The 27088-nt window shown below is 36.1% G+C and overlaps 1 protein-coding gene across 1 annotated transcript in view; it reads left to right on the top strand.

Moving 5' to 3' along the window:
- LAMA2 (laminin subunit alpha 2) overlaps window positions 1–27088 on the top strand; it is a gene marked incomplete at its 5' end in the record, with an annotated part of 457095 nt that overhangs the window by 314599 nt on the left and 115408 nt on the right. The window contains 3 exons of the mRNA XM_012554936.2: window positions 8450–8566; window positions 9378–9541; window positions 11612–11750. Coding sequence (XP_012410390.1) covers window positions 8450–8566; window positions 9378–9541; window positions 11612–11750 — 420 coding nt within the window. The remainder of the gene's footprint in view (window positions 1–8449; window positions 8567–9377; window positions 9542–11611; window positions 11751–27088) is intronic.

The raw sequence follows: 27088 nt of genomic DNA, 5'->3' as shown, positions 1-27088 counted from the left end.
GCTGGTGGTTTGAACCAGTGACCTTTTGGTTAGCAGCTGAGAGCTTAACCACTGCCCTACCAGGACTCCTTGGTTAGTTCCCTACTGGCTGAAAAAGAATCAACTGGAGAGTTTGTTATGCAGATTCCTTAGCTAGCTGGTCTGGGGAGCAGCCCAGAGTTCACGGCCTAAGACTCTCACCAGGTGAATCTGATGTGCACGTAGGTTTGAGAACAACTGATACATTGTGTTCATTTGATTGAATCATGAGCTATTTTTTAAATATATGATTTCATTGTGCCTATGCCCAAAAAGAAGATGATATAATTAAGTCCCAACTCAAATGTTTTTTGTTTATTTTAAAGGGGGTAAGAATGTGAATTATTTAAAACATTTATCAAGCACCAAAGTACAGGCAGTATACCAAATATAAAAAATGTGATTATATCAAATAATGGTCTTCATAGTGTGGTTCTCATACCAGTAGGATCACCATCACAGAGAAACGTGTTAGAAGTGCAAACTCTCAAGCTCCACCACGAATCTATTGACTCGGAAACTCTGGGAGTGGGGCCCAGCAACTTGTGTTTTAAAAATCTCTCCTGTGATTCTGATGCAGGCTTAAGTTTAGGAACTATTAATAGAAAGAATAAAACACCATCTCTGATGATCTCAAGTAACTTGTCCTTAGTGGGGGGCACACACAGGTAAACCTACACTATAGTAATTGTCATGGAGGTAAGCCCAAGGAGGGTCTCTAAATCACGCCTGGATTCAGGAAGGGCTTCATAAAGGATCTGACACATGTGCTAAGTTCTGAAGTGTGAGTACTAGTTAGTCAAAGTAGAAGGGGAAGAGTGTTCCAGGAATAGGGAAAAGCATTTGCAACATCACAGACGAAAAAAAAAAAAGATATTTTGGGGAAAAATTCACTGGTTTGATAGCAATGGAATGAAGGCTGGGGAAATACAAAGCTAGCAAAAGTAGGTCAGAGAACTGCATTCTAAGGCTAAGCTAGAGGAATTTGGTTTTATTCTGAAAGCTGTACGAAGCAATTGAAATAATTGAGTCATGGATTAGAATTACGTTGCGGGGAACTTGTGAGTGGTTAATGTAAACTGGACAATGGGTTTTATATTGGAAAATAGTGTGATGTAAATCTAGGAAACTAGGTTGGGATATTTCACTATCTGTCAGGCATCTACCGTATCAACGTTCTGTTGCTAATGAGGGTGTTTGAGGTTGAATAGGAATGATTCCTGGCCTCAAAAGCTTACAATCTCCTGAAAATTCTGGCCTTTTAGCCTTTCACTATATGTAATACTATGATTAATATTGACTGAAAGAATTAGCAAAAGATGCATAAAAATGATAGCATCTTAGCAGAAATTGAGCAGAAGAGTGGAGTAGCATGACAGCAAACACCAAGATCTGGAAGGGCGAGGTATTTTTAAGAAATGCCAAATGGAAGCAGCAGTCAGGAAATCAAACGATGGGTTGCATTGGGCAAATGTGCTGCAAAAGACCTCTTTGGAGTGTTAAAAGACAAAGATGTCACTTTGAGGAGTATGGTGCACCTGACCCACACCATGATATTTTCCGTCGCCTCATATGCATGTGAAAGTTGGACAGTGAATAAGGAAGACGGAAGAAGAATTGATGTTTGAATTATGGTGTTGGCAAAGAATATTGAATATACCATGAACTGCCAAAGGAACCAACAAGTCTGTCTTGGAAGAATACAGCCAGAATGCTTCTTGGAAGGGAAGATGGCAAGACTTCGTCTCACATACACTGGATATGTTAACAGGAGAGACCAGTCCCTGGAGAAGACCATCAAGCTTCGTAAAGTAGAGGGTCAGCAAAAAAGAGGAAGACCTTGGATGAGATGAACTGACACAGTGGCTGCAACAACAGGCTCAAAAGTAACAATGATTGTAAGGATGGCGCAGGACCGGGCAGTTCTGGTGTACATAGGGTCGCTATGAGTCAGAACCGACTCGACAGCACCTAACAAAAACAACAGCCAAATAGAACAATAAAGCTCATTCATAAGCCACATCAAAGTCTGTAGCAGAAAATGGCTCGGGAATTGGCATTTGGAAGCAGATGGTAGAAAGCTTTGAATGTAACCTGTTGGAAGGGGCCAAGGTAAGAAGGGCATTTCCAGGAATGAAGAGAAGGCAGAAGGAAACTGGCCCTGATGGGCAGAAAGAAGGTAGATGAGCAATCTAATTAAGCAAAGGAATATGTATTTAAAAGTTGGTCTCAATGTCTACCACTATAATCTTGCAAAAGTAGGATTGCAAAGGAAGTAAAAGTTAAGTTGCTAAGTAAAGGATAAGCACCAAGACAGCTATTGTAGGTTCCTCAAGGATTCACATCCACCAACCACAGAAAAAGAAAAGCTGTGTTAAACATGAAAAGCTTTGGAATGCATTAGGATCTAATTAATTTATAATCATCCTTGGTATCCAAATAGAAGCATTTAAAAATTATATTTATGGGATACTTTTGGAGTATAATTCTTTTTATACATTGGCCTTCCTTTTTGTTCCTCAAATCTTCTAAACTTCCTACCTTAAGTACGTTATATCCTGTATCATTGTCTATCCATCCCTTTCTTTGTTTATAGTATTTGTGAATTACTTAAAAATATATTATACATCAATTTATTCATTCATTTTGTCCATCCTCCATACAAGCTCTGATGAACATACCTTCTTCTACTGTATCTGCAGAACCTCGAATAGTATCTAGCCCAAAGGTTGACTGATTTTTTTTTTAATGAATAAATAAATTACCATAGGGAAAATGAAATAAATGTTATCTCTTTACTATGATCAATATTTGGGAGCTCCAAATCTCCATCATTCTTCAGTTTAAATCTAGATTCCATTGGTTCCTAGACTGAAAATCATTACATCTGGAATCTCCTTAATCTCTAGATCATCATTTCTGCTTTAGTATAAAGAACACATTTCGATTTTTGGATGACCATTGGCTCCCTAAAGTGACTCATTTAGAGCTTTTATAGAACATTCTAACTCACGATTGTATTAAAACCAAAATGTATGTAGCTTTACCTAACATGGAGCCCTGAGAATGAAGATTCTTAGTCATTAGTTCCAGAGAAGGGAGTAAGATTTTGCTTTTTTAACAAGCTCCCAGGTGATGCCAATGCTGCCGGTCAGTGGGCTACACTTTGAGTAGCATGCGACTAAGCAATTTACATGAGGCTAAATTACTTGCTAAAGGTTTTCAGAGCTGGGATCTCAACCCATGCAGGCTGTTGCCTGAATCCAGTTTTTAATAATTGTGCTCTGGTATAAGAGAATGATTAGGGTGGGGATTGGGATGTGTTTTTTTAGATAGGTGGTCAGAGAAGTGGCAATGGGTAGAAAATGGAGGGAGGAAGCAAGCCATACAAAGAACTGGGGGAAAGAGCTCATAGTGGAAGGAACTGCAAGTGCAAAGGCCCAGAGGCAGGAAGGAGACGTGTGTACATGGGCGCATATTGAAGTGATTATTGAAGAGATAGGGAAAGATTGATGTGAAATTAGTCCTAGCCCAGTGCAAATAAGAAACGTGCTTTCTATACTAGGAGAGGCAGCATGTTCATAGTTCATGACACAGACTCTGTCATTAGGTGCACCTGAGTTCAAATCTTAACCACTCCTCACTGTGTAACCTTTGGGTAAATCACTCACATGTTCAATTTCCTATTCATTTAAAAGGTGATAAAAACAGAACCCATAGAGTTAGTGTAGAATTAGATGAGAAACACTTATAAACTACCTAGCACATATTGAACCCTAATGAATATAAACTAGCATTGATATTTATATAAAAGGCATAAATTCAAAGACTTAAAATTATTATTGATGCTGTTAAATTTACAGTCACAAAGGTGATTGAATGAATATGAATGAGTCAAAAGTATAAAGAAAAAAATAGGCAAAGATATGCTTCAAAGGGAGAAATAACAAAATTCTCTTTCTTTGATTTTGTTCTTCTAGACCAAAAATTAGTTTCATACAGTTTTGAGACAAGCTATAAGTTCAAAAAAAAAAAATGGGCATCTTCTTTATTCTTATGGAACAGTCCATTAAGTGTATTCTTCCATATCATAGTTTTGTTTTTTCTTCAAAAGCACTCCCCTCTGAGGGTGGAGCAAGATGGTGAAGTGAGTGGACACTCCATTGACTCCCCCAGCAACTAACCCAGTGAACAACAGATAAAAACAAGAACAGACTGAGATCTCAGAATCCAGACAGCAGCTGAGGTGGTGGAGAGTCGGAGTAAATCCAGAAATAGGAAGAGGAGGAACAGGGATGGCACAGAAGCTGGGAGAACCTACCCAGTAACATCGGGAGCACTCGCTCATTGCATCCATTTTGGGACAAGGCTGGGCAACACCCAAAACAGGCAACACAGAAAGGGAACTAATCTGAGGAAGCTGTAGCCCAGTTTTTTTTTAAGGCAGCACAGATAGTCCATGGGAGATTGTGAGCCATGCAGTTGCGAGGGGGCAAAGACCATGGCGCTGTGAGAGAGTGTTGTTGAATCTTGCTGAGGTTCAAGATGGATGGGCACTAGGATCTGGAGGACAATGGCAGACTTGCCCACAGTGGGACACCATGGGAGAGCCTGTGCAGGGGCACCCACGAAGAAGAGACATAGAGAGCCCCCCACCTTCGCCACAGGAAAGTCGAACCCCACCACTTATGTCACTGTCTGTGACCAGCTAAACTTCCCCTCTCCCCCCACTAATGCACATTGAATTCCAGAGATCAAGCATCCAGAACTCCTGAATCACACAGAAAAAACCATAAGGATAAGAGTGCCCTCTAATGGTTCTCAGGAGAAGATACTAGGCCCATTGCCACTGGGGTGATTCCAACTTGTGGAGACCCCGTAGGGCAGAGTGGAGCTGCCCCATGGGATTTCCAGGGCTGTGAGACTTTATGGAGGCAGGATGGTACACCTTTCTCCCGTGCAGCAGCTGGTGAGTGCAGGCCCTGGCCTTTCGGTTGGCACCTGGGCACTTGGCCACTGTGACACTAGAGTGCCCAATTAGAAAATTTTCCCACAAAAAGCAGAATACAAAATTTAAAGTTAAAAAAAAGATAACAAAATTAACAAAATGGCCCAAGTTTAACAAGAAAGGAAAAACACACAAAATCACAATAGAAAAAGGACCAATCAAAAACAAAATATGAAGAGGAAATTTCTCCTAAGAGGCCAGACTAACAGAAATAATTGAAAATTTTCAGACTATGGTGCTAAATATGTTTAAAGAAAGCAAAAAGCACACAGAAAACAAACTAGCAGAGATCAGGAAACAAATGGAAGAACAAAATGAGAGACTTAACAAGAAACTTGAAAACATCAAAACAAACAAACAAAGAGAACTACTGGAACTGAAGAATAAAGCAACTGAATTAGAAAAATTCTAATTCAAGAGAAACATTCAACAACAGGATGGCGCTGATGTTAAAAAAAAAAAAAAAAAAAAACAGTGTTGGCAAGGATATGGGTCTATTGGAACCTTTATCCATTACTGCTGGGACTATAAAATGGTACAACCACTATAGAAAACAATAAGGCACTTTCTCAAAAAACTGTAACTATATTATGATCCAACAATCCCACTCCTAGGTATATAACCTAGAGACGTAAAAATAATGACACAAACAGACATATGCACAACTGTGTTCGTTGCTACTTTACTCTCAATAGCTAATAAATGGAAACAACCAAAGTACCCATCAATGGATGAATAAATAAGCAAATTGTGGTACATACATACAGTGGAATACTATGTAACCATAAAGAACAATGATGAGTCCATGAAACATATTATAATATGGACAGACCTAAAGGGGATAATGCTAAGTTAAATAAGTCTTTTATAAGAAGACAAGAATAGACGTAATAGAGAGACCAATGTTCATTGGTGGTTATCAGGGAGAAGAGAGGGGAGTGGAAGGACATTTTAGATCATAGAGACTTGTTTTTTTTTTAATTTTTTGGTGATGGGAAAAGTGGCACCAAATGGGGATGTAGTGAGCACAGCACAACCAAAGTAAAAAGTGTTTGCACACATATGGATGGTGTTTTAGTCATCTTGTGCTGCTCTAACAGAAATACCACAAGTGAATGGCTTTAACAAACAGAAATTTATTCTCGCACAGTCCAGTAGGCTACAAGTCCAAATTCAGGACATCAGCTCCAGGGGAAGGCTTTCTCTGTTGGCTCTGGAGGAAGGTCCGTGTCATCAATCTTCCCTTGGTCTGGGAGCTTCTCTGTGCAGGAACCTCAGGTCAAAAGGAGGCGCTCTGCTCCTGGCACTGTTTTCTTGCTGGTATGAGGTTCCCAATTCTCTGCTTGCTTCCCTTTCCTTTTATCTCTTGTAAGGTAAAACGTGGTGCAGGCCACACCCTGGGGAAACTCCCTTTACACTGGATCAGGGATGTGACCTGGGTAAGGGTGGTGTTACAATCCCACCCTAATCTTCTTTAACATAAAATTACAATCACAAAATGGAGGCCAATCACACAACACTGGGAATCATGGCCTAGCCAAATTGATACACACATTTTTTGAGGGACACAATTCAATCCATGACAGATGGGTATAGGCATGTTAGTATACGGGAAGGTACAGGTCTGTATATATGTGAGAACAGATAGAATTTTCTATACCCTTTGCCATCAAGTTGATTCCAACTCATAGTGACCCTATAAGACAGAATAGAACTGTCCCATAGGGTTTCCAAGGAGCACCTGGTGAATTTGAACTGCTGACCTTTTGGTTAGCAGCCGTAGCTCTTAACCACTAGGCCACCAGGGTTTTCAGAAGTATCCATAGGTATGTGTAAATACAAATATATAGGTGCAGGCACATATATTCATTGAAGACACAAAGATAGATACTCCACAGACATAAAAAAAATACTTTCAAAGATTGGTTTTCTGGTTTTGAAAGCTTAGGACTGTAGTCTTATGGAACAACTCAGTCAATTGGCATAAAATAGTTCACAAAAAATCACGTTCTGCATCCCAGTGAAGTGAGTAGCATCTGGGGTCTGAAAAGCTTGCAAGTGGCTATCTAAGATACAGCTATGGGTCTCTATTCACAAGGAACAAAATAGTAAGAAGGTAACCAAAATCTCAGAAAAGAAACAAGTCTACACAAGCCACAACTTCATCTACCCTGAGACCAGAAGACTTAGATGGTGCCCAGCTACCACCACTGACCATTCTGACCAGAGTCACAATAGATGGTCATGAATAGGAGAAAAATGCGGAGCAGAACTCAAATTCTTTTAAAAAATGAAGGAAGAAGAAGCCAGATAAACTGAGCAATAGAGAACAGAGGACTCCCTGAGACTATCACCCTGAGACACTCTTTAAATCCAGAACCAAGCATATCCCCTGAGATCTCCCTTTAATGAAATTGCAGAGTGGCACACAAAATAAAGGATATTACCTGTACCATTGGTGCTTTACTTAAAAACCATTAGTATAAGACCAAAAGGTCAACAATTACTCAAAAGCAAAGATGAGAAGATAAGGGGACAGGGAAACTAGAGTACTGGAAATGGAACAAGCAAAACACAATTAAAGAGAATGCTGACACTTTGTGATAAAAGTAACTAATGTCACTGAACAATTTGTGTGGAAATTGTCAAAAGGGAACCTAACTTGCTGTGTAAACTTTCACCCAAAACTCAATAAAAAAAAAGAAAGAAAAGATTACAAAAAAAGCACTCCCCTGTTGCTGCTGTTGTTGTTGTGTGCCATCAGGTCGATTCTGACTCGTCGTGACCCTGTATGAAAGTAGAACTTTCCCCATAAAGTTTCCTAGGCTGTAATCTTTACAGAAACAGATCGCCAGGTCTTTTCTCTTGCAGAGACACTGGTAGGCTTGAATCATCGACCTTTCAGTTAGCAGCTCAGGGCTTAACCATTGCAAAACACACCCCCTAAATAAACTTAAGAATCCTTCTTCTTCCAATTATACAGAATTCCTATAAAATAAATCTACTTATGTTTATGCTCACAAAGTACTCATGTGGAAATCAATATGCAGTTCCATTGTAATTCAGGATACTGCCAGAGAATCATTAGTACATATTCAGCACTTACATTTTCGTTAAAAGTGGATGTCCATATTGTTTTAAAAATAGTTTTAAATCTTCAGCCACTATCACATAACTTTTATTCACTTGGATGACTCTCTCACAGTGGGAGGAAGAAATTACCTGTGCAGGCATCTAAATAGAAGAATTCTTGGAGTACTGGCTGGTAGTTTATATTGCTCTCATCTCGCCACACTGTCAACATAATATAACTTGTTCATGAGGTTTTTTTTTTTCCAGTCATCTCAAGAAAGTCAGGAATACAGGGCTGGATAGGGTTTTACCCAAATGGCATTTTGATCCTTTGTTCACACTGTACTACAGAAAATGAAGGAGGCTCTTGAATATGGCAAACGACAAACTGAGAACACTTTAAAAGAAGGCAATGACATCCTTGATGAAGCCAACCGTCTTGCAGATGGAATCAACTCAGTGATAGACGTAAGTATTTGATATAAGTACAAAGTTAAAAGAACAATGGTAACATTGTTGTTGATTTGTTGTTAGGTGCCATTGAGTCAGTTCCAACTCATAGTGAGTAGAAATGCTCCATAGGGTTTCCAAGGAGCAGCTAGTAGATTCAAACTACCTACCTTTTGGTTAGCAGCCTGAGCTCTTAACCACTGCACTACCAGGGCTCCAGGGATAACAACATAGGTGCTCATAAATGGAAAAAAATGATAAACCTCAGTACTATAAGCAAATATTAATATATATATATATATGTTTGTTTGTTTGGTTACCTACTTTCACTTGGTTCTCCTTTTGATCTCCTATTGTTCCCCCACACACAAACCTGTATTTTTTTTTAACCGTATTAATGAAGGGCATCTATTTTTCCTAGGGCAGCACTTACGATCTGCTTCAAAATTTATATAACATCAGTTAAAAGAAAAATGTAAATCTACAAACAAACTTGTTAACATAGTGTCTAATGCATTACACACAGTAATAAATGGTCATAGAAATGCAAATGGTCTAAAAGTTCCTAACGACTACCATTTATACCTAAGAAGTAGAAAATATTTTAGAGAATTAGGTTCTTCTTGGTATAAATTGGCTTCATAAATATCCTAATTGCTATCATTAGATAGGTGCTTTATTCTTTATTCTCTTTTTGCCAAGTTAGTAAATTTGAAGTTTCATTAAAAAAAACTAAGCGTGTGTGTAATCATGTCTCATAGAGAATATAGTAAATGAGAGAAGGCTTGGAGTTGCTTGCTTAAAGTGTCCTCTCTCCTGTATATATCAGTACGTTGAAGACATTCAAACGAAATTGCCGCCAATGTCTGAAGAGCTTAAAGATAGAATAGATGACCTCTCCAGAGAAATCAAGGACAGGAAGCTTGCTGAGAAGGTGTCCCAGGCCGAGAGCCATGCTGCTCAGTTGAATGACTCCTCTGCTGTCCTTGATGGGTATGTCATTTGTTGTTGGAAAATGTCTTCGTGTGATGACATTTGTTCAAAAGTTTTGAATAAAAAAAAATGGTAGAGAATTGCTTTGCAATCTTGATTGTGTAATTATGAATATGCTAGCTACATGGCCTTTCTGTGGAAGAGCTTAATTAGGCGAGTCTAGGCAAAGCTCTACTGGAGTGGCATCAAAAGTCTGAGTTAAAAGTGGATGCAAATGTGGCTTGGTAGGGAGTGAATATAGCCCTAGGCTACACTTAGAAAAAAAATATTTTCTGTTCTTTATTAGAGAGCGCAGTGGTTGTCTTATTAGCATTTTAAATAATGATATGTAAATACACATTCTGCATCAAGTTTCAGTTTTATATTTCTAATGCAATCAAAATAATTTGTTTTTTTTAAATGAGTGGCTTTGGAAAATGTGGCCCCATATATAACCTTTAGCCAGTGAGTTTTAATCTTTCTTTTCTGTTCCAAATTCCAGGGAGACACTGCATACTCCTTATTATAATAATAGCTTACTATAGCTGGGATTCTTAAATGGGTCAGAGGAGGAAGAGGCAAGCGAAAAGGGCATGTATGGTTTGTAAACAGCTTTCTAGGTAATTCTGATATGCTTTCCCTACTTAAGTATATAGAGCAATTTGGGGTTTGCCATGATAAGTATAGGTGCTATTAACCCCAAGAATAATTTTCCAAATACATTTGTATTTAACATCCGCCATGTGCAAGGCTTAATACTTAATACTTGTCTTAGTTACCTAGTGTGTCGTAACAAATAGACCACTAGACCATAGATGGGTGGTTTTAAAAAACATAAATTTATTTTCTCACAGATCTGGAAGCTAAAAGTCCAGATCAGAGTCTTGGCTGTGGATTCCTTCTGAGGGCCTCTCTCCTAATTTCTGCTGTCTGCTGGCAATACTTACTGTTCCTTTGCTTGTAGACAGGTCCTCATATGGTATCTGTCTTCCACCTGTATGTGTCTGTGTCTATTCTGCTCTCTTCATAAGACACCACGCAGACGTAATTAGGTTTAGGACCCACCCTACTCTTGTATGACCTCATTAAAATAACAAAGAAAACCCCTATTTCCAAACATGGTCATATTTATAGGGACCCATTGTCATCAAGTCTGTTCCTACTCATAGCGACACTATAGGACAGAATAGATTTGCCCTTTAGGGTTTCCAAGGCTGTAATCTCTACGGAAGCAGAATACCATGGCTTTTTCCCACAAGCAGCTGGTGGGTTCAAACTGCCGACCTTTCGGTTAGCAGCCAAGCTCTTAACCACTGTGCCACCAGGGTATCCACATTTCTTTTTGGGAGACACTATTAAATCCTTAAAATACTCATATGATACAAAGAAAAATGTTAATATTTGAAAATTATGGGCGTGACATGCACAACACATTTTATAATTGAGTAAGGGGTAATACATAAAGAAGTAAGCTAGCAGTCAGGGGACCCAGGTTTGCTATAGCCCTTAATCAGTTACCTATTATTGGTCATGTGACCTGAGGCAAGCCATTTAACCTTCCTGAGATTCATTTTTCCTCATCTGGGAAGTATGCCTACCTGTAGAGATTTGGGGAAATTCAGTCCAACAATGTGAATAAGTGTTCTGAAACGTGTAGCATGCTTCACAAAGAAACATAAGCAATTGTCTTATTCCACACACTTGAATAGCGTCTGTGGTCACAGAAGCTTTTGGAGGATGCTGTAGGTATATAAGACGTGTTGGTAGTGGTGGTTAAACAACGTGATTAATGTAATTGATATCATTAAATTGTATACCTGAAAAATGTTGAATTGGCAAATGTTATGTTATATATATTTTTATCACAAAAAAAAATGATATGTTGGTAGAGCTCACAGCTGGATTATTTAGGGATGTGAGTTTGAATTGTAAACTATAACACGATATGATAAGCAAGTACATCCTCACTGTGGTTTGGAATTAACACAATTATATTGTCAGCAATCACCTGGAAGTCATATCTGTTATAGGTAAAATGTTCTTCATTTGAGGACCAACTGCTCTGATGTTTTTTTTGGGTTATCCCAACAGAATCCTTGATGAGGCTAAAAACATTTCCTTCAATGCCACTGCGGCCTTCAAAGCTTACAGCAATATTAAGGACTGTATTGATGAAGCAGAGAAAGTTGCCAAAGAAGCCAAAGGTCTTGCAGATGAAGCTACAGAACTGGTAAGGAAAAAATAGTTATTTGCAGGGAATGGAGGTTAAACTATTTGAAAATTTATTTCTTTGGTAGGCTCTGGAAAAATCCCAGTGAATTAGAATATTTGTTTCTAATTATTTTCAATGCTCTCTTTAAACTTCATCCAAAATAAACTCAACGTTTCGTGGTCATAGGAGAATTCTTTTCTCAGTCAGCCCACTACTTATCACAGTCAGAATCTTGAAATTATCGCAGATGCCAAACAGGTCTGTGCCACCAACTCACAGAAGAAAAAGAGATAAACAGGAGACTCTGGACAGAGAAATTCATCACCATTATTTGAAATGTCATCAGTAAGAAGATACCTTAAAAATTAAGACTGCGCTTATGGGCTTGTAGTTGCACACAGTTTGGTTTTATTTGAAGTTTCACTATAAAAGTATACTTTTAACAAAACATATAGGGTCATATGCTTCTAAACTATTTATACTGTCTTTATCCATTGAAAAGCTCTTAACTTTTGCTGCTATCATTGCTCAAATACATTTATATCTAATATTATACAATTTTTTTGGGTTCTGAGTTATATAACCTTCTTTGAATATCTTCAGTAGTGATAAATGCTCATCTTTTACACATAAAGCAACATTTTGTAAGTAAGTCATATGACAAACCTTGGTAATACTATTTTAGGTCAAAAAACATTTCATAGGACTCACACCATGAGTTAAGAAGTTCAGAACTGCTCCTTTGCTTCACACAGCATCCCCTAAATGCATCAGAATTTCTAGAAAAAACAAAAACAAACAAAACCTGATCAGGCATTTGACTCTGAATGAAATATGCACAAACAATTGGTATTAAAGAAACTGATCAATATCTTCTTTGCTTTGGTATTTGGCACAAATGTTTTCTTGGCTCTCAGGGATATTAGAGCCTTTTAACCACAATCATAGAGGTTTTGGTTTTTTAGTTATACTGAAAACATCATATTTCATCAGCAATTCTACTGTGTTTGGCTTCTTTGGAAAGAGCTCTACTAATACCATGTATTCTGTTTTCCCTTTACTGAAAATGTTGACACAATCATCGCAGAAATTTTAAAAAGAACCTACTTTTCATATCTAAACTGAATTCTTTACCCATCTTCTTATAGATTATTTTCTATTTTAAAGACACAGATTTTCACCTTTAACATTTTCAACTAACCTGTGTTTTATTGGATGATCTTTTGCAGCATCTAGTACAGTCCTTGAATAGTCATGGATGGATGGATGAATGAATGAATGAATGAATTTCATTCATTTAATTAACATCTCTTGTGCCTATTTACAATCTTATGTACCAATAAAAATACTGCTTTTGTCACTGTTTCAACCTTATAAACTTCCTTTACCATTTTAAGTTAAGGAGTTGTTTAATTTTATTCAAATTTAATACTATCATTTTACACTTAACAGACTCTCATTTTTATGCCAACATGAAATGTAAACTTCTCCTTACCACCAAGGTTTATACTTGATACTAGCCAACCTCAGACACAGACCTATGGTAAGTTGTAATTTGTTGCAACATGTCCCCCTGTTATCATCATTTCTTCTCTCTTTCCACGCAAAAATAATTAAATGTCTGAAAAATTACAAGACAAATACTAAAGAGAATCATTGACTTATTAAATGATTATTAGTGAACACAAAGAAGACTGATTTGTCCCGGGAACTTTGTTGGACTGTGTTTCATGAACAGAATAAAGTTTTAATTTTAATAAGTCATTATATTATAGTTTTATTTTACTGGAAAAAATAAGTTTACTAAATATTAACTTGAGCAATCACCTAGATAGGACTAGCATCCTGTAAGATCTAGTATAATTGCCAGAGCTATAGATAAACACACGAGTGAGATTACGTTTATCATTCATCTATGAAAGAATTCAAAGGATGACAATACAGAAGAATCCTCTAGTTGTTTGAATCTAGCTCTACAGAAGGAACAATGTTTCCAATGAATTGCAAAGCAATAAAGATACAGAAACAAAGCAGGCATTTGCAGGAGAAGAAAAAAAAGAAAGACATATTAAACAAGGAATAAACCAACCAATTACTACTGTGAAGAAAATGGAGGTGAAATAATTTAAGTGGGGGGGGAAGTATAGAAAATACCTTAGGAAGAGAAACAACTGAATGGGTAGATATAACCTCTAAGCATAATGGAGACCTCATTTTTAAATTAACTTCACTCTAGTAATTAACCGAATTCTGCCTATTTATAAACATATACACAAAATCAAGAATGGAATTGAAAGGAAAATGTGAGTGATAAGAAAGTTGATCTTTAATCTTAATTAAATAATTAGCAGGAGGAGGATCTATACAACTTAAGTTTGAACTATTCCTACGTAAAGAGTAACAGGTACTAGTTTTGCAAAGATGATTTCTTTAACTATCAGGATAAAATATTATTTTTAAGAACTTAAGAATTATCAAGAAACAGACACTATTCTTCTATTAGTGTTGGATGGGAACAAACACAATCTATAGCTTTTTTTTTCTCTTATATATAATCTCCAAGATAACATCTCATGTAATACTTTTCTTAGGTGGATTCAAGAAAAAAGAGATAAGAAATATGTCACAGTTTAGGAAATTGAGTATGGGGATCTAGAAACTTTTTTTCTAATCTTAATTGCTTTGATCCTATAAACAGTAGAAAACCTTCAGAATCTAAAATGATAGAGTTAATTTTTTTGTTTTTTTTTAATTTCCACATCACAGAGTCACTTGATACCTGCATCATCAATCAGCTCAGATATTAGAAGTAGGAGAGCAAATAGATACAATTTACTTCATATGTTCCTGGTACACTTGGCATGACCACCAGTCATAGTGGTCATGTCTCAGTAACATTGGGATATGAGATCTTCTTCCACCCTTATTTACTGGAAGGGGCTTGGAAGTTGTATGCTTGAAACTGGTATATCCAAACATCAAATAACAGAAAGATAAGGATACATGTAATGAATTCTATAATTACCGATCTTTATGATGAACAATCATCACACAACAATCCTTACATAATCTCCACCTGTCTTGAAATAGGATCTTCCTTCCTTCCCTCGTGTCGTAGTGGTTAAGAGTTTGACTGCTAACCAAAAGGCTGGCAGTTGGAATCCACCAGCCACTTCTTGGAAACCCTATGGGGCAGTTCTACTCTGTCCTATAGGGTCACTATGAGTCAAAATTGACTAGATGGCAACAGGTTTTTGGTTTTCCTTCCCTCCTTCTCTTCCTTCCTTCCTCTTCTTTTTCCTTCCCTTCCTTCCTCCCTTCTCTAAGTCAATGAAATGTGATACTGTGGTTTACATACTTTGAGGTGGAAAAAGTTGAGGCAGTCTTTAACTTCACTAGGTATCGTCTGTTTAAAAAATAATCACCTTTTCCCTTCCCATGGCAGCTGAAGGTTTTCTCTCTTCTGTCCTGTCTTCTTCATCCCTGAAGTTACTTCCATTGTCTCAGTCAGTCTCTCTCTCTCTCTCTCCCTTTTTCTCACTTACTCCCTCACACACACACAAACACACACATGCACACACACCCACTGACAATGTTCCTTAATACCATCTAGTACAAAATCCCATTTCTCATCTTGTCTCAGTGTTTAGTTGTAAAATCTGCAATAAGAGCATTAGAAATTGAGACAGCACCAGTACACAATGTGGCCTTCCTCTTCATTCTCCAAACTCAGGTTTTCTCACTTGCTGCAATTGCCCATCCTTCCTGGGAGTCATCATTCCCAAAATCTTTGACAGGGGTTTTCTCAGGGGTTTCTAGGAAAAACAATACAAAATACAGAAAAAGGGAGGGTAGTATGAAATTAATGCATTTTCTCATAGAAACAACCATAATAGGATAGTTAGTAAAGAATAGTGCTGGGTAGGCAAGCTGTAAGATAAACTAAAGCAAAAGGGAGAAGTCTAGGAAAAGTGAAATTATACAGGAGAAGAATATACCTAAAAATTAAATAAGTTTAAAGCCTTAGACACATGTATTCTAATAAATACATGGACTGCTATTGTAAGTACCTCCCCAGTGTTTATTTCCTAATGTGAGAAGAATAAAAATATATAGAAAACCTTAAAAGAGTCTTTTTCTTGCTTTAGGGTCAATAGTCTGAGGAAAAGAACTTGATTTTTTAATTTATTCTTCTATGGCAGATCAGTGAGAAGACAAACCCTGATAGGAAGCAAAAATAATATAAAGGAAAGACAGGAATCTCTGACAACATGGCAGATTGAGTTAATTCAGAACCTCCTTGATGTTAGAAATACATAGATATGCTAGATAAAACATAACCTGCCAAATGTAATACATACTTTAGGGTAGAAAGAAAGTAAATCTAAAAATAAAGAAGGAACACAAAACTAGAATGCATACACTAGAGCTAACACCTTGGTAACTGAGTGAGTTTGGAATATAAACACAGATCATAATACCTGGGGGCTGTAATTTTAAAACATGCAGTAAGAAAGACATCACAGACTTCCTCTGAACCTACAAAAGAGGAATCATGAATTGAAAGTGTGCCAAAATCCAAGACCCAGGAGAATTATCCCCTCAGTGAACACACACATATATATATACATACCAGTCCAGAACCACTAGAAGCAGTCTTGATTCTTCTCAGGAGTTAATAATAGTGACAAATGTCTCTCATAAGAAAATGAAACCAGAATCCTATGAGTTGAACCCCAAATTTGTACCACCCACATGGTAGAAGACTCTCCAAGATGAGAAACTACTGGGAAAGAAAGAAAAAACAAAACAAAACACTAGTCCTTAAAACCCCCAGAACATCTAGGAGTATATGCAAAGCAAATTGTTGATATCATTCCTCAGCCCAGAGAACATGGTTTTTCGGAAACACACTACTGCTAAAGTTTAGCTCACACATATTTACAAACCACATAAGTAAATAATCAACTAGAAGAGAGGGTGAGCAGATACAGCACGGAGGTGTATTAACTTGACATGATCCTGAGATTATTGAATAGTGTGAAAGAGAATATAAAAATAAATGTGTTTAAAATGTTAAAATAATGATAAAAAGAGCATGCCATAAGAACTAAAGAGATTATGAATATTTATAAAAGAAGTAAATAGAAATTGCTAAAAATGAAAAAAAAAGTAATTAAAATAAAAAATTGAGTAGAAGGACAAAACAGCAGATTATAAACAACAGAAAAGGAAATTGGTTTATTGAAAGAGCTTAACACATTACCCAGAATGCAAGAAACATGGTAAAATACAAAAAAAGTTTAAGATACAAGAGCAATAACCTAAGTCTATTAGGAGTTAGGGAAATTGAGAAGGCTGAGAATGGGGAGAAGCAATACTAAGAGACAATATTGAAAGTTTTAAAGAATTAGTAAAAGACATGATTCCTTAAATTAAGGAAGCCCATCATAATAAATAAAAATGAACCCACACCTAAAAAGAGCATTGTTAAACAACAGAAACCAAAAGGAAAAATAAAACAAAACCTTAAAATAATCTAAAGAAAAAATGTACATTATCTACAAAGGAATTATATTGACAGTATATTTCCCATAAGTCTCAATAGAAGTCAAAAGACAATACAATAATATCCTCACCATGCTGATATAAGATGCCTGACAACTCAAAATTCTATAGCCAGTTCAACTATCATTCAGAGAGAAGGACAAAAAAAAAAAATAACATTTCGCTTTACCACTTATAGACTCTTGCTGAGCTATTATAAAATACACTTCAAAAGGACTATCAACAAAAATCAAAGAAAGTGAGGATTCAAGGGGCAAAACTGAACAAAAAATAATAAATGTGTGCAAATGTAAGTAAGCACTGTGAAAACCATAGTGAAAGTAATTACTAAATGTGTAGGATTAAAATAAAAGAGAAAAATAACATGGAAAATGGAGAAGGGGATCAGAGTTAAAAGTTTTGGGGTCCTTGAATTTTGGGGAGGAGAGTAGAAAAACTGATTAACATTTGTTAAGTATACGCAAATAATTATAAAAGAATAGAAATAACAGCTATACATTCCAAATAAGCAGACAGAAAAAAAAAATTAAGTGTGTGGTGGGAGGAAAATTTTCAATAAATTCCTTAAAAAGCAAAAAGGAGAAAAACAGAAGCAAAGAAAAATCATGGTAAATAGAAAACACAATATATGTTAGAATTAAATCCAAATACAATGGTCAGAGTAATTATCACTATTTGTCTCAAGAAATAACTGCTGAAATCTTGGTGGTTTAACATGATTCAAGTTTATTTCTGACTTATATCAGCCTTATATGAGTCAGACACAATCCTTCTCCATCTTGTAGCTACACTCTACCAAGTAGACTCAAGGTTGTCCTGGCAGGGGAAGAGGAAGAAGGAAGGGACATCCTGGCTCTCATCTGTCTTGGCTGGGTCCTATCTTATCTCAGTCCATTGGCCAGAAGTGGTCCTGTGATCCCAACAACTGTTGGAAGGCTAGCAAAAGGAAGAGGCACATAGAATATTTGATGAGTCATAACTGTCTCTGCCTCAAGGTGACTTCCTAATAAATGCAAACAGTTTAAATTTGCCAGTTAGAAGATAATGATTTTCAGATTAGATTTTAATAAAAGCAACAATCTATATATGACTTACACAAAATATAACTAAACCCTAAGGATACAGAAAAGTTGAAAGCAAAAGGATGGTAAAAGATATACCAAGGAAACACTTAACAGAAGGAAGCTGGTACACCAATATTAATAACAATCAAAATAGCCTTAATTTTTTAATGAATTATTAGTGATAAAGACAATCATTACAGTATATAAAAGGAACAATTTATCAGGAAGATTCCAGTATTTTGCACCTGCAAGGTCACAACAATGTCAAAGACAAAAATGTCAGAATAAGAAAGAGAAGTCAATATGTAATAGTAGTGGAAGATGTACCATCTCTCTCTCTCTCTGAACAATTTATTGTGTTTTAGGTGAAAGTTTACATGGCAAATTAGTTTCCCATTCAACAATTCATACACAAATTGTTCTGTTACATTGGTTGCTGTCCCCACAATGTGTCAACACTCTCCTCATTTCCACCTTGCCTTCCATATTTCCTTCCTTCCAGTTTCCCTGCCCCTCCTTGCCTTCTTGTCTTTGCTTTTGGGCAAATGTTGCCCTTTTGGTCTCATGTAGTTGATTGTTATAAGAATCATATTCCTTATGGGTGTTATTGTTTATTTTATAGGCCAGTGTATTATTTGAATGACCTCCGGGAGTGGTTTCAGTTCCAGGTCTTAGGGCAGTTGTCTCAGGGGTTCCTCCAGTCTCTATCAGTCCAATAAGTCATCTTTTTTTATGAATTTGAATTTTTTTTTACATTTTTCTCCCATTCTAACCAGGACCTTCCATTGTGTCCCTAGTCAGAGCGATCTAATGATAGCCAGGTACCATCTAATTCTTCTGATCTTAGTCTAGAGGAGGCTGTGGTTCATGTGGGCCATTTTCCTGTGGACTAATTGCTTCCTTGAGTCTTTGGTTTCTGTTACTGCCCTTTGCTCCAAATGGGAAGAGACCAATAGTTATATCTTAGATGGCTGCACACAAGCTTTTAAGACTCCAGATGCTACTCATCAAACTAGGCTGTAGAACAGTATCTTTATGAGCTATGAAATGCCATTTGCCCTAGATGTCCCCTGAGACTATGGTCCTTAGCCTTCCAGCCCAGTAACTCAGTCCCATGTACCATATCTTTCTTAAAAATTGATTGATCAGACAAAGAGATGTAAGGATGCAGAAGATTTTTAAAACTCCATTAACAAGCTCAACCTAATGGTTTTATAGAATTCTGTATCAACTAGATGCCTTACTAGATAAAGCGTGAAACTTAAAAAACTTAGCCAAAGAAAAAAGTCACGAACTAGACCACAAAGCAAGTATCAGCAAATCTTAATGATCTAATAGCACCCAAACTACATTCACTTGACCAAAATGCAATAAAATTAGAAATTGATGCAAGAAGATTGACCCAAAAACGTTTTCAAATAAAAGAAACACACTTAAAGTAAGGCGTTCATTGAATTAAAAAAATTGGAAATTACAAAATATTTAATAACTGAATGAAAATAAAACTATATGTCTAAATTTGTGGGGTACAAATAAAGTGGCACGGGAAATACCTCATTTTAAATGCAGATATTAGGCAAGGAAAAGAACTAAATAATTGTTTGAGGTATCTGCTCAAAAAGTTAGAAAAAAACAACAAAAAGTACAAGGAATAAAATAATAAAAATGGGAGCAGAAATTAATAACCTAGAAAAAACAGACAAAGTTGACACAATAGAAAGCTGATTCTTAGAATCAACAGGCAAATAATCACAGAAGATAAGAGCAATTAAGCCAAGAAATGGCACATATAAGCAATATGAGGAATGAAAAGAAGGATGTGATTATAGATACAGCATAGATTACGAATAAATACGGATATAGTAGAGTAGATGAGCAACTTTCTACCAATATATTTGAATATTTGAAGTTGACAATAAATCAAGAGCAAAATTTACTCAAAAAGAAATAGTAAACCTGATAACCATTAAATAAATCAAATCAATAGTTCATAATTTACCGACAGCAACATATCAGTGTCTACCAAAGTCTCAAGGACCCATTTCCAAAACTTTCCAAACTACACAATGAAGGAAAGGTTCTTTGGCTCCTTTTAATACTCATGGAGGCAAGAAGGAACAGTATAGGACAGTATAAAAAGAATAATTTTGGTCAATTATAAATATAAATGCAAAAAGGTAAAGAAAATATTAGCAAACCATATCTAAATATATAAAGATTTGTACAAATATAGCAAAATGTTAATATTCATCAAATGTGAATGATGATAATACAGATGTCTATCATTAATTTCTGTTCTTATCTGTGTGTTTAAAATATTCCCCAGTTAAATGTTTTAATTGAAATGCATGAAACAAGAGATTTTTTAAAAAATCAGTTCTGCAGGAAGGTCTGTCCTGAAAGATAAAGGAAAGTGTCTCTAGAAGGGGCCTGGAAAAGAAATAATAACTTTAATCTTTTACACAAAGAGACCCTAGATATCTTTCCTTCTTTTTAAATTCATGATGCATGTATACTTGAATTTGTTTTTTAATTAAGAATCAAAGCTAATAATTTCAAGCAACAATCCCTTGACCTCACTTTTTTCACCCCTTAGCCCACAACTCAGGGGCCACCACTTCTAAATCTTTCAACTATTTCTTCTGCTACCATATCTCTTAATAATATTATGATCATGCTGTTTCTTGATTCATTAATTTCAGGCAATGTCTATTTAATTACTGCTGTGATGAATGAGATGTAGTTCACTTAGAGTGTATCACATCACATTTTCCTCTCAACAATCTCCCCGTATAAATACCCCACCTTGTTTAGATCCTTAACTGTTTTCTTTTTAAACATAAGTAACACATTTGGAGCTTTAGAGCTTTATTTCCAGTTCATCTGTGAGATGAAGGTATTTGTGCCCTCATGCTTCCCTTTAGCTCCACTTTTCCCTTTTACCTCTGAACTTCTACCCTTTTGACTTTCATATCGTCGCAGTCAATAATATTTACATTTTATATATAACTATAAATAAATGTTCCATGGAAGAATTCAGAATTCTTTTTTCTGGAGTCATTCTGTGTCCTTAAAAAGACTCCCTCTGATTTTTTCAGAAGGAATGGAGGAACTGATGCCTGATTGCAGGAATGAAGGAGAAGGGGGCAGAGAACTTGCAGTGAATTGTCTATTTTGATTCACGTGACTGACACTCATCTTCTACCTTACCTGTTGTTTCTGAGGCCTGGCCTTTTCCAGTTCCTGTCCAACTCCTTCTGGACCCATATTCCACTGTGTAAAGTGTGGGTACAATAACTGCAACAGAGTAACCCTTTTCCATCAAGTCAGTTCCGACTCATAGTGACCCTGTAGGACAGAGTAGAGCTGCCCCATACAGTTTCCAAGGCTGTAAATCTTTACAGAGGCAGACTGCCACATCTTTCGCCCACAGATCAGCTGGTGGGTTCAAAATGTTGACCTTTTGATTAGCAGCCTAGTGCTTAACCACTGCACCAACAGAGCTCCTCTTGCAAAAGACTGAGAGGGAATAAATCTTATTGGACCCACACGTTGCATAGTGGAATATGGGTCAGGAAAAAGGTGGACAGAACCTGGAAAAGGTCAGACCTCAGAATCTGAAAGAGTCCCTGGTGGTATAAACAGTTAAAACACTCAGCTTCTATTGGAAAGTTGGAGGTTCAAGTCTACTCAGAGGTGCCTCAGAAGAAAGGCCTGGCCATCTACTTCCCCAAAAATCAGCCATTGAAAACCCTAAAGAGCACAGTTCTACTCTGACACACATAGGGTTGCCCTGAGTTGGAAGTGACTCAATGGCAACTGGCTGGTTGGTTAGTTGGTTAAATATCTGAAAACCCATCATTCATGTGGTTAGAGAAGGGCATTCCTCCTACCAGAGCTAAGATTCCTCTGCTGAAATCAGACACATTCTTTGATCCGCTTTTCTTTACTCCATCATAGTTTTATTCCCCACTAATCTCCTTTGAGCGTTTATTTCATTTTATTGGATCTCTTGTTAGTATTTTCAGAAAATTTTCAGTCTTTTTCTCAAAGTTCAAATTCTAAACTGAACAATCCATATTTCTGAGGAGGCTTTGTTTCTAACTGTACATTTTCTTTCCTCCATGGGGGTGACAGGTTCGAGGCCTTCAGTCTTTGGGTGAGTTAAAAAATGGCGCCCCCTACTGGGTGAGATACACCAGGGCACACAGTTGGTCGAGCAGTACCCTGACTGGTGTTAGCCCACCAGCCCTCCACAGAACCTTTGGGTAACACAGGACTGCACAGCCCCAGCATTCCAGGGTGTCTGTATCAATTTGGAAGTGCTGAACCTCTCTGCTTTCTCTGATCTGAGTTATCTGTGACCCATGACCTTTTGTCTCTGTCTTCCATGCTGGGTGACAGTGGTGTTTTATTTTGTTTCAACTTTATTTTTTTTTCCAGAAAAGAATGTCTCCAGAATTAAAGCTTGAGCTGACAGTAGAACTCAAGTGGGAAGAAACGTGATAACCACAAGTGGCCCCCCCTTAAAATTTCATTCTTACACTATTTTACACACAACATTTTGTGATTTTCTTATAGATAACCCCTGATACATAATAGTTGTTCATTAAATGTAGAGAGCCTTCTCCCATCTCCAGACACATGCTAGAAACCTAGAATGGCTAGGAGCCTCCAGATTTGCAGAATTAATCAAATGTTTATACTGCCATGACAGATAGGGAAGTTGAACAGAGGAAATTTTAAAAGAAATATAAAGTTACAATCTTTTTCTGTTTAGTTTGAGATCATGTTGGAATATCTGTTTGATGTAGGATTTCCTATCATGTAGGATTTTTTTTAAATTTATGAAAATTTGGTTCAAGTAGTAAGATGAAATTTCCTAATCAAGTTGATTAGAATTTGGGAATAAAAAATCTATCTCCAATTTGAGTGCATACTGTGTATGTATTGAGCTAAAGTACTACCTTTTCCAAGAAACACTGTGTAGTCCATTCTGCTTAATTCCTATGGTAAATATAGTCCCCAGAGCTTAGAGCTTAAGTTTGACTGTAATTTAATGTTCATTCTCCAATTAGATAAGATCATTTCTTACCCTTCCTTGGCACAATTATGGTGCTGATAATAGGTGCTTATTAACTACTTATTGGTACAAGGTATTAAGAATGTCCACATGCTTTCAATTTTCTCTTTAAATTTAAAATTTTTTTTAACCACATGCTTATTGTACTTAACATGTGAATAGCATTATGAAACAAAGGGTAATCAAAGATAAACAGAAATTCTTCCCTGGCTTCAGACCTGCAATAATCATTTATGTTTTTGTTATTTGTCTCTTTAGTAATAATAATGCTTTCTCAGCTTTTATATCCTAATGATTTATTCTTTTCCTTTATTATTTTCCTTTTGAGTCCTTATATTAGAAAAATCCTTTGCTATTGGTCAGTAAATCATATAGTTAAACACTGAATCTTGGCATTAGTATGATTAAACATTCAGGCATTTCTAATAAGTTTTTGTTTAGAAATGTGGACATATATTCTCTTTAGCCTGTCTCATTTAATATTTGTTTTTTGTAATCGGGTGAACCAAAATACATAAAGAATGCTTGCAAGGTGATTTTTGAGTTTTTATTTTCTATATAAAGGACTGTATAAATACTAACAGGGTACATATTACATTCAAAAGGTCAAACAAAATATGGTGTCAGCCATGTTGTAAGCTTTAACTTACATACTTTGTATTTTATTCTGTCAATCATTACTTAGCAGTCATTCAAATATGAATTTTAATTTCTTATTAATACCTACAATCATTGGCATTTAAATTTTATACCAGTATAGGGTGAATAGAGAAATGATGTAAAACCATAATTTGACTTGACAACTGAAAATCTGTTACTAAAACTAGTGAGCATTTCTTCTCCTTCATCAGCAGTTCAGCAACATATCTTGGAACTGAGTGATTCATACAATAGCAAATATGAAAATGTCAATGTGGATCTAAGTTACATAGAAAAATATTGAATCTATGTGTGAAAATAGTGTTCATTAAACCACCCTGAGTTTAGCGGTTTTCTTTGTACTTGATACATTCATTTGAATAAAAAATAAAAAATCTATTGAAAGCAGAAAAGCAAACCTTTATTTTATGACCCAACATTACCTTACCAACTCACAGCAACACTATAGGATAAAGTAGAACTGCCCCAGGGTGGCTGGTGGATTTGAACTGCCTATGTTTTCGTTAGCAGCCGAGCTCTTAACTACTGCGCCACCAGGGCTCTGGGACCCAACATTAGACATATTTAAAAAAATCAAGGCATAAAATGTTAAAAATCAAAAGGTTGTTTCATCAGACAAACACAAATGCTTTGGGATAATGTTATAATTCAGTATGAGTTTGAAATAATTTTCTTCACGGCAGCAATGCTGTTTAGGATTTCTGCCTGTAGGTGGAATAATCAAGAGCTGAGATTGCCTTGTTGGGTTTGGTGCTGGATATTAACTGGAAAGAAAAACTATGCCTTGTGAGGATGTTCTCTAATTCAATATCCACTTCTCCATTGCCTTTACTAAAAATCAAGATACCTTGTAGTATCCGCCCACTACCCCAGTGTCCAGCAGCTTGTGCAGTCCCTGTCTCGTTGCACTTGTGTTACCCGCAGGGGCTAGAAAACTTAGGGCTGCTCTATTGTCACTTACCAGTACCAGATGCTGTCAGGTCCATTCCGACTCCTGGTGATTCTAACTCATTTCGACTCATGGCGTCAGAGTAGGACTGTGCTCCGTAGGGTTTTCAATGGCTGATTTTTCAGAAGTGTATTGACAGGCCTTTCTTTCAAGGTGTCTGTTGGTGAACTTGAACCACCAGCCTTTTATTAGCAGCCAAATGTGTTAACCATTTACTCTGCCAGGGTCATTCTGATATATATCAATATCGATATGTATATGTGTATCTGTCTATGTCTTGTATGTATATTTTATTCCTTTCTTGGTATTCTTAGTGTTCTCATCAAGCTGAAAATTTATGATCACAAAATCTAACTTCTCATGAGCAATTTTTAGGATTTTCTATTTTATCCCTTAGTCACCTGCTGTGTTTGGTTGCTTTCTGTCTTCCACAGAAAACTCATTGTATCTCCCTGCCATCATCCACGGATGTACTATGCAATATCAGGGATCAACAGCCTTTCTCAAATTTCTGACCAAGTCCATCTCTTTGAGTGGTTTCTTTTCTCATTTTTTGATACACTGTTTCATTTTAAATATTCTGTAGTGTATCAAAAATATAGATTATTTTAAAACTCATTTAAAATCAATGCATAGTGATTTCTTTACTTTGAAATTATGTATTTTTTTATTATTATAAAAGCAATTCATAGTCATTATAGAAAAATAGAAATTCAAACAAACACAACAGGGAGAGATATAAAATGTACATATTTTTAATTATTATAAACCAACCACAAATTATTAATTTTATAATATTGTTGTATATCTGTCCATACTTTTTTCTGTGCAAATAATTTTTTGACAAATGGCTGATATTTTACACAACTTTTTTTTTAACTTAATATATCAATAAGCATCACATACACCTCCTTCTCAAGCTATTATATCATTTTAAATGTACTTATGACTAGATTCCACTATTTCTTCTGAAATTTTATTTTATTATAGTAAGAAAGTTCCCCCTGATTTTTAACAGTAGTCTAACATACCAGAATATAAATTTCTTCTGACATGTATTTTACATAAACATGTTACAGCTGATCACCAGCCCTCCCATATACTCCTGCACATTTTGAACAGTTTTCTTTATTGAAAACATTTTAGATTTGAAATAATTTAAATTACATGTTATCTTGGCACAGTAACCCCTGTGGAAAAGTGTGAGACTTGCCTTCTAAAACATGGTATTTCATAAATAGAAAGTAATGAAATAGGTCAGAGGCCATGCTGATGATTTTTCAGTTACTGCTTTCTAAAAAAAACAACCAAAACTCTGCATCCTTCCCTAGGGCCAACTCTAAACAAATTCAGAAAAAGTATCCTTACTAAAGGAGTTAGATGAACTTTTAGAAAAATAATAAAAGCAGAATATAGAAAATAGTCTAAATAATAACTTTAAACTTGCTTATTTAGATAATAAATCACTGGGCTGCAGGTTTACCAGCTTTACAAACTCTAATTCATCTTCAGGTCTCACCTTCGTATCTCCTTGCCCTTATAGAATCTTCTTTGATAGCCACATAGTTAGGTGCTTTGTGCTCCATTATGGAAATGATCATTTTCTTTGTAAGTGATTATTTTTGTCTGTCTCTCCACACCACTGTAGTTCCATTAGGGAAGGTCCAGTCTTCCCATCTTGAAATTCAGAGCTTAATGTGGTACTTGAGACAATCTAAACACTTTTGTTGGTTAAATCAATTCATCAATTGATTTATCACTTAATCAATGACTTGATGCTTTAACAAGAGTTATTATGAATATTGAACAGATAATAGGAAGAAAAACTAACATTTATTAAAAGCCAATGAAGTGCCAAGCACAGTGTAAAATGCTTTAGACTTTATCGTTTTTCATTTTTTTCCTGTACCTTTCCTCTGTATGAGTGAAGCTGTAAATTATCTGATGTTTTCAGTAAATGATTTGTAGCCAGCAAAAGCATACAGCAACCTACATATATCTACAGATTCTACTTTGTATGACTTATTATAAT

The sequence above is a fragment of the Trichechus manatus genome, unplaced genomic scaffold (assembly GCF_000243295.1).
Source record: "Trichechus manatus latirostris isolate Lorelei unplaced genomic scaffold, TriManLat1.0 scaffold00002, whole genome shotgun sequence".
NCBI classification, from domain to species: Eukaryota; Metazoa; Chordata; class Mammalia; order Sirenia; family Trichechidae; genus Trichechus; species Trichechus manatus.
The sequence above is the reverse complement of the archived record's forward strand: the minus strand, read 5'-3'. Positions and strand labels throughout refer to the sequence as shown.